At 44.6% G+C, this 16794-nt stretch overlaps 1 protein-coding gene across 1 annotated transcript; it reads right to left on the bottom strand.

Annotated features, from left to right (window-relative positions):
* Positions 1-626: 626 nt before the first annotated feature.
* Positions 627-15358, bottom strand: LOC110531228 (solute carrier family 26 member 9-like). Its single transcript, XM_036986962.1, has 19 exons — positions 15199-15358; positions 14812-14951; positions 8602-8712; positions 8262-8437; positions 7665-7829; positions 7408-7560; positions 7110-7192; positions 6845-6992; positions 6176-6289; positions 5680-5757; positions 5286-5381; positions 5051-5157; positions 4856-4936; positions 4806-4809; positions 4676-4768; positions 4453-4584; positions 2904-3155; positions 1976-2030; positions 627-1458 (listed from the first exon to the last, which is right to left on the bottom strand). The coding sequence occupies exons 1-19, from the start codon at positions 15321-15323 to the stop codon at positions 1256-1258; spliced, it is 2316 nt and encodes a 771-aa protein (XP_036842857.1). The 5' UTR covers positions 15324-15358; the 3' UTR covers positions 627-1255.
* Positions 15359-16794: the final 1436 nt, after the last annotated feature.

The following is a 16794-nucleotide window of genomic DNA, read 5'->3' as shown; positions in this document are numbered from 1 at the left end:
GGCGGAAGTCGTGACAGAATTGAAGAAATCAAAGAATTAAAGAAATCAAAGAAAAATGTTCAATGTTATGATCAGCCTAAAGTTAACTTCAACATCTACCCATATCTATTACTCCTTTATCTTCATTCTTCATACATTCAGCAGTACAAATCCCATGTTCAAAACAGTTCCTGTGGAGAGAAAAGGATGAAACAAATACTATTGTGAATTACTGTGTTGGGTTGATAGGAAAATATTATCAGATGTGATCCATCTATTTTACAAGAAGTTGCTTCATCAAGATAGATTATACACAACAATGATAAATGGTTAATTTAGTCAGTGTACCTGCTCAAGGTCCCTCTCCTCATCCTCCTGAAAATTGAGGACCAGCTCCTTCTTGTCTTGCTCTGTCTGCAACCCCATGCAACCCTATAGAGACACTTCAGTCATTCATAACTCCACACACACGTAAATTGTCGTTAACACATTTCCTCTAGCAATTTATTGGTTTTGAACTCAACTGCCGGCCTGCAACATGATCTGAACCAGTGATATAACCCCGGGCATTCTGGCTCTGGGTGTGTAATGGGAGAGAAAAGAGGGGAGAAACAGACTAAATTGTATTTTTTATGACCTGTGTCGACATCAGGTATCAACGTGAAGTTCTGAAGTAAATGGTATAGCAGTGGTAACAAGCTCTCTGGCATTTTGTTCTGTTAACCCTTACTGTCCCAGATATGTTAATGGAGGATTGGGACAGGGCCTTTGTAGGTTCTCTCATGCTTAGAGAATAGATGATGGGGGTAAAGTCTTGATGTAGGCAGAACCAGGGGCTTATGTCCTGTCTGCTCTGCAGAGGAGGAGCCTGTGGGGATTCACCCCGGTATGCAGTGACTTTGAAGGGTGTTAGCCACGCCAAACGACCCACTGCAGGGGTCCACTGCTGACTCTAAACACTCTCTCGCTCTCCGAAATGTCTATCTATGTGAATGAAGTTTCATTATTACCTCAGAGGCAGCTAAAATAACAAAAAACAATATCATTGCCATTTTGTTATATGTTTGTTCTGTTTACCCTCACTGCCTCAGATGCGTTCATGGAGGATTGGAAAACAGTAATCATATATTATTTAAAATGTTGTGTAAAGGTCTGTAAACTATTTTAACTGGACCTGTCCCATAGATTAGACATCTATGAATTGTTATGTCTTTGACCAAATTGCAGACAAGATGTTGTTCAGATGTAGTCGCTGTATCATTTACTTTCTCATTGCTCAATGAGGATTTGAGAAGTGATTCAAGGTCATAGTGATTAAGGCGTGGGAGTAGGTGCAACCTGCCTTTTCACAGCCTCCTGTCTTCCTCGACCTCTGCAGGGCACAGAGGATGGCGTCATGGACAGTTAGGAAGAGGTGACATCGGGGGACACTGCCCTCCTCAAACATCTCTCCCCCCTCCAGCTCCTCGTACACCTGTGCTGCAAACACACCCCAGGAACTAACAAAGTAATACAAGGAGCAAAACAAGGGAGCTCAGGGACCTTGTATGTCCACTATGATACTATTTTATTTTGTATAAACAGACTCTTTAGTTAATGGACTGAATTTTTCACCCAATGTGATGGACCTCAAAGGACCTTAAACCTTCCATTGCATCGGGAAGCTCAAGACATTGCATATTCAACAGAGAAACAGGGAACCCTTTATCAATGAATGGTAAATTGAATGCCAACCTGCACTATTCCCTTTGATTGATCACCTCTTTATCTCACTAGGAAAAAGCGAGAAGGAAATGTACAATTCTAGATCCTATTATGGTAATGCTGAGATGGGATTTTAACCGTTAACTCTATTCTCTTCCATCTTCTATGTGTCCTTAGTTTGTAGACAGTGACTCGGCTTTTGCTCCTGCAAATGAGATCCTGTTCCCATGACTACTATTAAAAGACACCTGGCCGTTTGATAGGTAACTGCGTCATGAAAACTAGATCTTACCTTGAACATTGGCCAAGTATAGCTTGATCCCCAACATCTCATAGCTCGAGTACATCTGTATGACAAGTACATAACAGCCCACATCAAGCCTCAACAAACTCTATGACAGCCGCCAGTGCATATCACTCTAAAAGTACAAATGCATCCTGCACTATCAGACTTGTTAAAAAACTAAATAAATGTGGATACAGTGCTTATTGTCTATATACTATATCAGGGATGGGCAACTTTGATGGGATTGGGGGCCACAAAAAATCTGAACTCATCATGAGGCCCCCCCCCCCCCCCCCCCCCACACACACACACACACACACACACACACACACACACACACACAGAGACATTGCAAGCAAAACATTTTAAGTGCTTGACAGTGGAGAGAAATGTTTTACAATTTCTAGTTAATTTCATGCAATTCTACACATTTTGCATTGGGGAGGAGAGAAGATTTTGCCATTTTATAACAAATTTCCTGCAATTCTACACATTTTGTCATGGGGCAGAGAGAAATGTTTGTAGTTTTTAATATGATATCTGAGTGAGACTGACTGACAAAATCAGTGATGGCTCCCCGGCCAGAAATTCGACCATGATAACAAGTTTGGATAGCTGGCTGCTAAACTAAATGAGCAATCTAAGAAATGTTAACAGACATGGGCTAATTGACTGACTTTCAGTGACTGACATAAGACAAAAACTGCTAATGCACAACCAAATGTTGAAACATTCTACTATTCTAACAACAATTGATCCGAGGGCCATCAAAACGGGGCATGTCTGGTCTATATGATGACACTGTTGTATTATCACCCATCATCTCACTATTCATATACTGTAGCTAACATAACAAATGACCAAGGTGTCACGGGGAACCAAATAAAGGAAATAAAGGAAAAAAGAACAACAACCAAATGGCTAGCTGTCTGACCTTGGTGAGTACTTTGATTCCCATGAGGTCTATGAAGCAGACCCCTGAGAGGTCCAGGATGAGGGTGTGGAAGGGGATGGGCTGAGAGTCCAGGATGACAGGGGAGGCACTGGGCTGGTCTGGGTCAGGAGACTGCTCACCCAGATCATTATCACTACAGTGGAAGTTGACACAGCTGGTGGGTGATGGTGGCGGGTAAGGATTGCCGTTACCAATGTCAAAGTCGTTCTGAAGCTCTAGCTGTGATAAGGTCTAGATGTGGGAGAAGGAAAGCCACAAAACAGTCAACTTAATCCAAGGGCAAAAATTACACTGGGATAAATCTCTAGCTTTGACATAATTTAATCTCAAATGTACAGTATGTTTCACATAACACCTTCAAAACCCAAAAAGCTTGGTCATACGGCCTATTTGTGGTCAGATCAGATGCCTTTGACCTGACCTGCGAAGCAGTGCCATAAAACAAGAGATTTTTGCGCATTCGCTTCTGCCACAGCGCACTTTCCTGCAGCGCTTTCTCACCGCAGCTACCCCAGCAGTGGCACGCAATTGCAATAGCATCCGCGGGATACAGCTGTTCACTAATATATTATGTTAAACGCACAGAAAACACTGGGCTATTCCACATCGGTTCAACGTAATTTCATTGAAATTAAATGGGAAAAAACGTTGATTCAACCAGGGTGCTCCCAGTGAGAAGTCTTTACGAAGGTTATATCTATACTGGACAAAAATATAAACACAACATGCAAAGATTTTACTGAGTTACAGTTCATAAGGAAATCAGTCAATTGCAACAAATTCATTAGGTCCTAATCTATGGATTTCACATGACTGGGCAGGGCACACCCAGATTAGGACCTAATGAATTTGTTGCAATTGACTGATTTCCTTATGAACTGTAACTCAGTAAAATTGTTGCATGTTGTGTTTATATTTTTGTCCAGTATAGATCCAGCCAATCAGAATTAGCTTTTCCCCACAAAAGGGCTTTAATAGTTTCATCAGCTGTCCGGGTGGCTGGTCTCAGACGATCCCGCAGGTGAAGAAGCCTGATATGGAGGTCTTGGGCTGATGTGGTTACACATGGTCTGCGGTTGTGAGGCCGGTTGGACATACTCCAAATTCTCTAAAATGATGTTGGAGGCGGCTTATGGTAGAGAAATTAACATTGAATTCTCTGGCAACAGCTCTGGTGGACATTCCTGCAGTCAGCATGCCAATTGCACACTCCCTCAAAACTTTAGACATCTGTGGCATTGTGTTGTGTGACAAAACTGTACATTTTAGAGTGGCCTGTGTAATGATCATGCCGTTTAATCAGTTTCTTGATATGCCACACCTGTCAGGTGGATGGATTATCTTGGCAAAGGAGAAATGCTTATTAACAGGGATGTTTAAAAAAAATCTGTACAAAATTGGAGTGAAATCATTTCTGGGATCCTTTATTTCAACTCATGAAACATGATTAGTTCATATTTTTGTTCAGTATAGTTATACGTATCTACCCAAAATAAATACACTAAAGCCCTGACCTGTGACCTCTTACCTGAGATCTCATGGTTACCAGAGAGCTGGGCTTCCTCTTCTTTGTTTCCTTGTTTTGCCTGTCTAACTCCTTCTGCTGTTTCTTCAGAAGCTTCTTCCTAGCCAGGAGAAGTTTACCTGGGTCCAATCCAGTCTACGCACAAACACACAGCAGATGGTAAATGGTTCTTAACATAATTGATGGCTGAGAGAGAGATGTGGCCATCCTATAGTCATCAAGGTACCTTTTTGATGACCTTTCGTCGGAATATCTCTGTATTGGCAAAATAGATAGGGGAGCAGTAGTTCATTATTTTCACCCCTTCTATACATTTCACCTATAGAAATAGAACCATATATTTACAGACATACAACCTTGCTGTGAAAGAAGACATGAACATAAATCCAAAGTTAATGGTGAACACAGTTTCACTACCTTGCTGTAGACCTTGGGATCTTTGTATATATCTGTGTCCATGATCTGAGCCATCTCTGAACCATTTCGGCTGTGGAGAACAAAATAAATTACATCTAATATATTTCTTAACAATTAAAAACATGAGCATATCAAATACACCAGTTTGTGACTTTTGTGACACAATCAACGTTGTTTTACTTACAACTGGGTCTGAAAAATAACCACGAGGATGGAGAAGCTGACTCCAATGGCAACTCCATAAGGCAAACTCAGGAAGAAGGTGGCTAAAAATGAGACAACCCACACACACTGGACAAGATACGAGATCATTAGAGCAGTAGATTTGACAGTGTTTGAGTATCGACATCAGAGTTTACACTTAATCTGAGTTTTCTAGGCATGTCTTGGTCAGACAATGAGTAATGGATTTGACTCACACAGTCCAGTTTGCTCTTCTTCCAGAGGTAATATGGGTCAGAGAGTTGCAGCAGAGTGTTCTTCAGGTTGATCGCTATCAGGGCTCCCAGCACAGACTACAGGAATAAATGGTGATCAACACTCAGTACATTTTTTACTTTTATGTTATTTCTACATCATAAACATCATGTAAGTCAAAACAAATACTTATTTTGATTTTCAACCCTCAGTGTTACTGGACATCAGTGATTCTAAACCAGGAGGTCTAGAACCCCTGAGGGGTCTAAGAGAGCTTTCAGGGGTTCCTCGATTTGAAAGTGCTTCAGTGGGCCCCCGGAAAAGAAATGGTTGAGAACACCTGCTGTACATCACTGTTTCTATCTTTTTTGAATGCATCGAAACAAAGGTCCTCACCTTTGGTAGTGGTTTGAGGAAATGCCCCAAGGCCAGCATGGTGACCATGACCACCAGCATCACACACAGACTGGAAAACTGTGAAGAAGAAAGAATAGGATGGAGTCTTTATTGAGACAAGATGCCAATACTACTACATACTAACTGTTGTGTCCTGAACAGAGCTCTGATGTTATTGTTGTTTTGTGTTTTTTGTGGCCCCCAGGAAGACTAGCTGATGCTTCTGCAAAAGGGGGATTCTACCCACAAAAAAAAAATGTCGGTCAATCAACCACAAAGGGAATTAACAAGTGAATTAGTATTAAGTGAATTGTTAAACATACAAGTAAGAGGTGTGTTCAATGAATTCTGTGTTGTCTTGTGCCATGCAAAGTTTCTACATTGTCCTGCTTCAATGCTCCCTGGTCTCAATGCTCCCTGTGTCTCAATGCTCCTGGGGTCTCAATGCTCCCTGTTTCTCAATGCTCCCTGTGTCTCAATGCTTCCTATGTCTGACCTGTGATGTTCCCCCAGCATTGTCTACAGCCAGGGTGACAGAGAGAGCACAGCAGATCACATGGATTTTGAAGAAAGACCCCACGAAGTTACTGCAGCCCAAAGCCAACATCTCCTGCACAAGAACACACATCAGTGTTTATAGTACACTATGATGAGTAATGGAGATTGTAGTCAGTTGTAGTCAGAAAGCTTAGGCAGAAGGATTTGATGAGATTACAAACAAAAATAGAATATGTTAAAGACACACTCCTTTTCATTTTATTTATCACCTGATTTACTTAACAAAAGGCTTATAGGTGATCCAGGTATCCTCATGTCACAACAGGAAAAATAACATAAAAAATTAAAATACTTTTTTCCCCTTTTTTAAAATGTAACCTTTATTTAACTAGGCAAGTCACATTTGACAATAATGTGGTGAAAAATAAACTTGACATTTTCTTCCTTTTTATTTTTTTTAAATGTATTTCACCTTTATTTAACCAGGTAGGCCAGTTGAGAACAAGTTCTCATTTACAAGTGAGACCTGGCCAAGATAAAGCAAAGCAGTGCGACAAAAACAACAACACAGAGTTACACATGGGATAAACAAACATACAGTCAATAACACAACAACACAACGAACAGTCAATAACACCTTCCCCTCATGCTTGTCCCCTATTCGTACCTGATTGGGATCCACATCGTAGCCATGCTTTGCTGCCATTGTCCTGCCTATAGCCAGGTTGATCACATAGCCCACGATAGCCAGGGAGAAGGCTGAGCTCAGCATCCCTTCCCACTGACTCACTGTTGGGAGGATTGGAGCAGGAAATCTAGGAGGAGAGGTTGAGATTACAGAACCTCCTTGTCAATGTGAGGATAGACTGTTAAACAGTCATAATAGCACACAATAACAGTAAACTTTTCTGGTGATATTCTGTGTCCTTTACCCTAGGGGAATCTTCCCCACTATGTCGATGTGATACTTATCAGGCAGGTCCAGGGGGCCCGATATGGCTGTGGCCACCACCACCTGCGCAAAGGGAGGTTCTGGTTTAACCATTTATATAGTTCTTATAACTCCATAGCATAACCTCACATAGCATAGCATGATGTTATAACATGGCATAGCATAACCTAACATAGCATAACATAGCAAATAATAGCATAGCATAGGCTGGCATTACATGGCATAGCATAATATAGCATAGAATAAGAGGAACAAATTAGAGTCCCCCTTTTACTCACAATGATGATCTCCATGGGGATGCGGAAGGGTAGCTTCTGGTGGTAGCGTGCACCCAGCTCCTTCACTGTTATAATAACCACACTGCTGATCAGAGCAAAGACCAGCGAAGCTATGTTGGTGTTAGGCAGGCCATAAACTATATCTTTAAGAGTCTGTGACAAAAAGGGACATTATGTGCATGGTTAGTGTAAGTAGCACTGTAGTTCTGCATGCAGATATGAAGAGCAAAGGTAACTTTTCATCAAATGAGGCTTACATTGATAGTGGCTAGTGGTCCACTGTAGGAAGGCACTTTGATGCCAAAGATGTACTTTAGTACAGAGATCAGGATCTGCAGTCCAGCTGCTGTCATAAACCCTCTGACGAAGGACTCGGACAGGTAGATGGCCACAAAGCCAAACTGCATCAAGCCCAGGCTCATCTGCTCAGACAGATTTTGTGCAACAGTTAATTCATTCACATTTAAGGTACAGTATGAGAGCTTAATACTTGCATTACCTCCCGAGACAATGCCTAGGCTTTAGCGTAGAACGCTGACACAGTTGTGGCACACAGAATCACCGGGATTCAAACCGCAGGTTGACATTTATTGGGATGACTCATGTACCAGAGGCAGCTCTGCAGAGTGGTCACTAGCTGGCACAGCTACAAAGTCATAAAATCTGATCTAAACCTAGCTCTAACCTTAACCACACTGCTAACCCTAATGCCTAACCCAAATTTTCAGCTGGCCCATCTAGCCGAAATCAGTCAGTTATGCTTCCAGGGCAGGATTGTTGACAATAAATGTCAACCTGCGTTCTGTCACATATACTGTACAATGGTAAACTAGTCTTCTCTGTGGCTGCAGTACCTGTATGATAGCAGTGAGGCAGGCCAGCGTCCCAGAGATGCCCAGTCGAACCTCGTTCATCCTGTCCTCATCCATCACTGTGGCGTTAATGGTGGCATTGAAGTGGCTGAAGTCAGACTCAGGGGCCAGCTTCAGGCACTCCATGCCCACCATGATACTAAGCACAGCAAAGGTACCTGGACTCAGAGAACATTCCATTACACTTTAAGAAGATATATCCTATGTCCTATGCATAAAAAACAACCCAGCGAAGGACACTTCACTTCGTGACTATTCAAGCTTCAGCGTGTCTGGGACAATTACATCCTATAACATATGCTTTTGATTATGGTAAACTTACCTGGGACCATTTGGTGAGCAGTGCCCATGAAGAAGTAGGGGATGAGAGGAAAGAAGGAGGAGTGGAGGCCATTGACAGGAGGTAGATTAGCCAGCAGGGCAAAGGCCATGCCTGTAAAGAATAGAAAATCAATTGAACACCGATAATCAAGGAAAATATTATTTCTGATAATTAACTGGAATATTAATGTTGAGACCTATTAATATTAATGTTGTTAAAAATGCAATGATTCACTTTGAAACTGTATTAGAAAATAGTTATGTTTAGAGATTTATCTTAAAGAGAGGCTGAACTCAAAAACCAACTTCTCTGGTTGAAAATGGCCTATGTGGCATCAATATTAGTCAAAAACATTTAGTCTAGTGCCAACATTGACTGTAGTGTAAATAGGATCATTTTGATCATATAGTCATTATCGTCCAAAATTTAGATTTGTTGGTGCGTTCAAGAAAACTGGGAACTCAAAAAAAGAAAAGATTTGGAAAAAAGATTTGGAAAAATCATGACGTCAGTAATCTTCAGATTGGAGAAGTCGGAGCTCTACAATGATGGCAGAGTTTCCGACTTGGATGACCTTTCAAAATGATTTCTCCCAGTCGGAGCTCGTTTTTTTCAGAGTTCCCAATTGTCTGGAACGCACTGAAGTCGGAGGTCAAAGATTTCCTAGTTCTGAGTTGTCTTGAACCATCATACAACTGAGGTTGCCACAGTTTACCTGATGGTTGGGTTTAAATTTTAAGCCTGCCCACATGGGACTACTGCCTGGCACAGTCTAATCACGGCTGGCACTGCGAGGCAGTAATCAAATTATCAGGAGCACAGCTGCCCAGCGTGCTGCAGCTCATGCTATCCTATTGCTCACCAGAATAAACCTACAACCCGCCCATTCATTTACAGAATGACAAACTAACCATTGACACGCAGCGCTTCAGACTTGTTTGACAGCAATATATACAAGACATTGTCGCAAATGTTGAAAGAACAAGAGTTGTTTTTTAGAAACGGGTTTGGGTTTTTTCCTACTCAAACATCCAACGATTGTCACAACTTGACAAAAGTGATCCACTCAAATGAGCCCAATGAGTACCCAAAAAACGAATGTGGAATTGGTAAGTTCAGTCTCTCTTTAATGTTAAAGGTGTCATGTATTGTCATGTTGTGTCTTTCTGTCCTTTCCTTTCACCCTGTCTCCCTCTGCTGGTCGTACTAGGTTACCGTTTCTGTCCCTCTTTCCCCCAGCTGTTCCTTGTCTTCTCTGACTACCTCATTCACCCCTTTTCCCACCTGTTCCCTTTTTCCCTCTGATTAGGTCCCTATATCTCTCTCTGTTTCTGCTCCTGTCTTTGTCGGATTCTTGTTTGTGTGTCTCATGCCTGAACCAGACTATCATCGTGTTTGCTGCAACCTTGTCCTGTCCTGTCGGAATCTACCTGTCCATCTGAGCCCACGTGTGTTCATCATTAAAGAAACTCTGTTTGTTAATTCGCTTTTGGGTCCTCATTCACGCACCTGACAGAAGAATCCGACCAAGAATGGACCCAGCGACTTCGGATCCTCTCCACTCAGCCGTCGAGATCCAGGGAGCGATGCTAGGCAGACACGAGCAGGAATTGTCTGCTGCTCGACATGCCGTTGAGACCCTGGCCACCCAAGTCTCCAACCTCACAGAACAGGTTCACCATCTCCGCCTCGATCCACCGGCCACTTCCAGGGCTTTCGAATCTCCGGAGCCCAGAATCAATAACCCACCGTGTTACTCTGGGGAGCCCACTGAATGCCGCTCGTTCCTCACCCAGTGTGATATTGTGTTTTCTCTCCAGCCCAACACTTACGCCAGGAGCACTGCTCGTGTCGCCTACGTCATATCTCTCCTTACTGGACGGGCTCGTGAGTGGGGCACGGCAATCTGGGAGGCAAGGGCTGAGTGTACTAACCAGTATCAGGACTTTAAGGAGGAGATGATACGGGTTTTTGATCAATCTGTTTTTGGGGAGGAGGCTTCCAGGGCCCTGTCTTCCCTATGTCAAGGCAATCGATCCATAATAGACTACTCTATTGAGTTTCGCACTCTTGCTGCCTCCAGTGGCTGGAACGAGCCGGCTTTGCTCGCTCGTCTTCTGGAGGGTCTCCGCGCAGAGGTAAAGGATGAGATTCTCTCCCGGGAGGTTCCTTCCAGCGTGGATTCCTTGATTGAACTCGCTATTCGCATTGAGCGACGGGTTGATCTTCGTCACCGAGCTTGTGGAAAGGAGCTCGCGTTCTCCGTTGCCCCCCTCTCCGCATCACTACCATCTTCCTCTGCCGGCTCGGGAGCTGAGCCTATGCAGCTGGGAGGTATCCGCATCTCGACTAAGGAGAGGGAACGGAGAATCACCAACCGCCTCTGTCTCTATTGCGGTTCTGCTGGTCATTTTGTCACTTCATGTCCAGTAAAAGCCAGAGCTCATCAGTAAGCGGAGGGCTACTGGTGAGCGCTACTACTCCTGTCTCTCCTTCAAGATCCTGCACTACCTTGTCGGTCCATCTACGCTGGGCCGGTTCGTCAGCTTCCTGCAGTGCCTTAATAGACTCTGGGGCGGAGGGCTGTTTTATGGACGAGACCTGGGCTCGGGAACATGACATTCCTCTCAGACAGTTAAGGGAGTCCACGGCCTTGTTCGCCCTGGATGGTAGTCCTCTCCCCAGGATTCAGCGTGAGACGCTACCTTTAACCCTCACTGTTTCTGGTAATCATAGCGAAACCATTTCTTTTTTAATTTTTCGTTCACCTTTTACACCTGTTGTTTTGGGCCATCCCTGGCTAGTTTGTCATAATCCTTCCATTAATTGGTCTAGTAATTCTATCCTCTCCTGGAACGTCTCTTGTCATGTGAAATGTTTAATGTCTGCTATCCCTCCTGTTTCCTCTGTCTCTTCTTCACAGGAGGAGCCTGGTGATTTGACAGGGGTGCCGGAGGAATATCACGATCTGCGCACGGTGTTCAGTCGGTCCAGGGCCACCTCTATTCCTCCACACCGGTCGTATGATTGTAGTATTGATCTCCTTCCGGGAACCACTCCCCCCCGGGGTAGACTATACTCTCTGTCGGCTCCCGAACGTAAGGCTCTCGAGGATTATTTGTCTGTAGCTCTTGACGCCGGTACCATAGTCCCCTCCTCCTCTCCCGCCGGAGCGGGGTTTTTTTTTGTCAAGAAGAAGGACGGGTCTCTGCGCCCCTGCATAGATTATCGAGGGCTGAATGACATAACAGTGAAGAATCGTTATCCGCTTCCTCTTATGTCTTCAGCCTTCGAGATCCTGCAGGGAGCCAGGTTTTTCACTAAGTTGGACCTTCGTAACGCTTACCATCTCGTGCGCATCAGGGAGGGGGACGAGTGGAAGACGGCGTTTAACACTCCGTTAGGGCACTTTGAATACCGGGTTCTTCCTTTCGGCCTCGCTAACGCTCCAGCTGTCTTTCAGGCATTAGTCAATGATGTCCTGAGAGACATGCTGAACATCTTTGTTTTCGTTTACCTTGACGATATCCTGATTTTTTCACCGTCACTCCAGATTCATGTTCAGCACGTTCGACGTGTCCTCCAGCGCCTTTTAGAGAATTGTCTTTTTGTGAAGGCTGAGAAGTGCACTTTTCATGCCTCCTCCGTCACATTTCTCGGTTCTGTTATTTCCGCTGAAGGCATTAAGATGGATCCCGCTAAGGTCCAAGCTGTCATTGATTGGCCCGCCCCTAAGTCACGCGTCGAGCTGCAGCGCTTTCTCGGCTTCGCGAACTTCTATCGTCGTTTCATCCGTAATTTCGGTCAGGTGGCAGCTCCTCTCACAGCCCTTACTTCTGTCAAGACGTGCTTTAAGTGGTCCGTTTCCGCCCAGGGAGCTTTTGATCTCCTCAAGAATCGTTTTACATCCGCTCCTATCCTTGTTACACCTGACGTCTCTAGACAGTTCGTTGTCGAGGTTGACGCGTCAGAGGTGGGCGTGGGAGCCATTCTTTCTCAGCGCTCCCTCTCTGACGACAAGGTCCACCCATGCGCATATTTTTCTCATCGCCTGTCGCCGTCGGAACGTAACTATGATGTGGGAAACCGCGAACTGCTCGCCATCCGGTTAGCCCTAGGCGAATGGCGACAGTGGTTGGAGGGGGCGACCGTTCCTTTTGTCGTTTGGACTGACCATAGGAACCTTGAGTACATCCGTTCTGCCAAACGACTTAATGCGCGTCAGGCGCGTTGGGCGCTGTTTTTCGCTCGTTTCGAGTTCGTGATTTCTTATCGTCCGGGCTCTAAGAACACCAAGCCTGATGCTTTATCTCGTCTCTTCAGTTCTTCAGTAGCCTCCACTGACCCCGAGGGGATTCTCCCTGAGGGGCGTGTTGTCGGGTTGACTGTCTGGGGAATTGAGAGGCAGGTAAAGCAAGCGCTCACTCACACTCCGTCGCCGCGCGCTTGTCCTAGGAACCTTCTTTTCGTTCCCGTTCCTACTCGTCTGGCCGTTCTTCAGTGGGCTCACTCTGCCAAGTTAGCCGGCCACCCTGGCGTTCGGGGTACGCTTGCTTCCATTCGCCAGCGTTTTTGGTGGCCCACCCGGGAGCATGACACGCGTCGTTTCGTGGCTGCTTGTTCGGTCTGCGCGCAGACTAAGTCCGGTAACTCCCCTCCTGCCGGCCGTCTCAGGCCGCTTCCCATTCCCTCTCGACCGTGGTCTCACATCGCCTTAGATTTTGTCACCGGACTGCCTTCGTCAGCGGGGAAGACTGTTATTCTTACGGTTGTCGATAGGTTCTCTAAGGCGGCTCATTTCATTCCCCTTGCTAAGCTTCCTTCTGCTAAAGAGACGGCACAAATCATCATCGAGAATGTTTTCAGAATTCATGGCCTTCCGTCAGACGTCGTTTCGGACAGAGGTCCGCAATTCACGTCTCAATTTTGGAGGGAGTTTTGCCGTTTGATTGGGGCTTCCGTCAGTCTCTCTTCCGGCTTTCACCCCCAGTCTAACGGTCAAGCAGAACGGGCCAATCAGACTATTGGTCGCATCTTACGCAGTCTTTCTTTTCGCAACCCTGCGTCTTGGTCAGAACAGCTCCCCTGGGCAGAATACGCCCACAACTCGCTTCCTTCGTCTGCGACCGGGCTATCTCCTTTTCAGAGTAGCCTCGGGTACCAGCCTCCGCTGTTCTCATCTCAGTTCGCCGAGTCCAGCGTCCCCTCCGCTCAGGCTTTTGTCCAACGTTGCGAGCGCACCTGGAAGAGGGTCAGGTCTGCACTTTGCCGTTATAGGACGCAGACTGTGAGGGCTGCTAATAAGCGTAGAACTAAGAGTCCTAGATATTGTCGCGGTCAGAGAGTTTGGCTCTCCACTCAGAACCTTCCCCTTAAGACGGCTTCTCGCAAGTTGACCCCGCGGTTCATTGGTCCGTTCCGTATTTCTCGGGTCATTAATCCTGTCGCAGTTCGACTTCTTCTTCCGCGATACCTTCGTCGCGTCCACCCGGTCTTCCATGTCTCCTGTATCAAGCCCGTTCTTCGCGCCCCCGCTCGTCTCCCCCCCCCCCCCCCCCCATCCTTGTCGAGGGCGCACCCATCTACAGGGTCCGTAGGATTTTGGACATGCGTCCTCGGGGCCGTGGTCACCAGTACCTCGTAGATTGGGAGGGGTACGGTCCTGAGGAGAGGAGTTGGGTTCCCTCTCGGGACGTGCTGGACCGTGCGCTGATCGAGGATTTCCTCCGTTGCCGCCAGGTTTCCTCCTCGAGTGCGCCAGGAGGCGCTCGGTGAGTGGGGGGGTACTGTCATGTATTGTCATGTTGTGTCTTTCTGTCCTTTCCTTTCACCCTGTCTCCCTCTGCTGGTCGTACTAGGTTACCGTTTCTGTCCCTCTTTCCCCCAGCTGTTCCTTGTCTTCTCTGACTACCTCATTCACCCCTTTTCCCACCTGTTCCCTTTTTCCCTCTGATTAGGTCCCTATATCTCTCTCTGTTTCTGCTCCTGTCTTTGTCGGATTCTTGTTTGTGTGTCTCATGCCTGAACCAGACTATCATCGTGTTTGCTGCAACCTTGTCCTGTCCTGTCGGAATCTACCTGTCCATCTGAGCCCACGTGTGTTCATCATTAAAGAAACTCTGTTTGTTAATTCGCTTTTGGGTCCTCATTCACGCACCTGACAAAAGGCACAGAACTTGAATGGAAGAACACCAGAGTAGAATGACAGACCTTGAGGAACCTGAATGGTACCTGCGCTGACCCCACTGATGACATCACAGAGGAGGTTCTCCTTCACCTTGTACTTGGGCAGCCAGCTTAGGATAGGCAGGTGTCTGAACAGCAGGGACTTGAGTCGAGACCCAGAGCACCTAAAGATATGCATAAACATGCAAGTCTGATTACATCAGTCTCCCTATGGCCTCATAACATGGCTCCTCTTCCTTTGGTATAGTACTAGCCCAAGAATCACATCACAGATCTCTCGACAGGAACATAATGGTTTAAAATGTAAATGTCAACAAAAGTACTAAGGTTTTGTTGGATAAACTGCATTGACTCATGAAAGAGATAAACATTTGCTGGCTTTTGATTGTTAGCAGAATGTAAATACTGTACCTGAAGCATTTCTTTACTTTCTGTCCTATGGGGAAGGTCCGTTTCTTCATGTCAAACTTCCTATCGAAGTCTGGGAGCGAGTAGGCCGGCCTGTTGATCACATAGGGTGGCCAGTCTTGTTGCATGGCTTCAGCCAATCAGAGGACAGTTAGACAGGTCAAATTATGCTATGATATGGTGTCATTAAATCTGCATTGAGGCCTTTGAATAAGAGATTATATTACTTTGATAACATTGCATGGCAACATTACTCAAAGGCTAGCCTGGTCCCAGATCTGTTTCTGCTCTTGCCAACTCAATTACTGTTATTGTCAAGCCAAACAACATACAGTAGCTTTAGAATGACAATTCCACAAGGAGTTGGTAAGAGAGGTGAAACAAACTGGTACTCTGGCTACTCAAAGGACACTCACACAGCAATAACTTGTTTCACGTGGCTTACTTGTTGGCATCCATAAACTAAGGTCTATAAATATTGTAAAATTCCAAGTAATTAGAATACATTGGAGGTAGTGGGTAGAAACATGTAACCTGAAGATGAATCAAATTACTAACACTAAAAATAGTAGTAATTTGCATGTATGGTTGAATTAAGCACAGTTATTTCCTGAGAGTAAACCTCTGCTGTTCTGCTGGGTTCCTAATCTAACCAATCACACAAACTACAGGCAATTGGTGTCAAACATTAGCCGTTCTCAACTTACAATGACTATATTAAAACTGAAATAATACTGTACCTGTTCACTGGGAGAATGAGTGGCATCATTGACATTTCAAAATTAAACAAAAAAACATTTTTCCATAACGCAAGTAAATAAATAGAGATAAAGAACATCAAATATTTTGAGATGTGAATGCTCACATTTCATGAGTCTCAGAGGCCACAGGGAGAAACAATCATGTGTACCAGAGTCAGAATAGTTTTTTTTCAAAGAGAGTTTATAAGACAAAAGACCAAGAGCAACTGTCTTACTCTTGGAGATGAGATGCTTTACATCATGCTAACCATTTTTCCAAACTCTGAAACAACCTAATTTATTTAAACAGAGTAAAGTGAAAAACAATTTAAAAACAAAGCTAATATAATGTACTGTACCTTACAGCTGGAATGAACTATGATGTGACGGTAAACCATTGGTTTTATACTGGAGCTTTGTTGACACCTTCTCCATGGGAGGAGCCATACATGGCAAACCATGGCTTACATGTAGCTTAGCTTTAGAGGGAAAGTCATGGGCATCACGTTTGGTAAGGAATAGTTCATTTGTGGAAGAATGATTTGAATAGGGCAATACAAACTGCAATTCACGATCTGTCTGAATAATAAGACACAGCATAATCACATCAACATTTATTAAAATAAAATGTATATCTGAAATACAAAAAACTCATACCAAACAAAGCAAACACATTCCTTATTTCAAATATTCCCCTCCCTCTCACCAAAAGTTTAACTCGCTTTCACTCAAACAAAAACACACACCATTCACACATCTGAATACATTTCGGTGACAATTTCTTTGACTATATATACATTGAGTATTCATTACACATCTATAATCACTTCATGAACATGTTATAACAAGTCCCAACTGC

Source organism: Oncorhynchus mykiss, chromosome 9 (assembly GCF_013265735.2).
Source record: "Oncorhynchus mykiss isolate Arlee chromosome 9, USDA_OmykA_1.1, whole genome shotgun sequence".
In the NCBI taxonomy this organism is placed as follows: Eukaryota; Metazoa; Chordata; class Actinopteri; order Salmoniformes; family Salmonidae; genus Oncorhynchus; species Oncorhynchus mykiss.
This window is presented reverse-complemented; position numbering and strand designations above follow the sequence as displayed.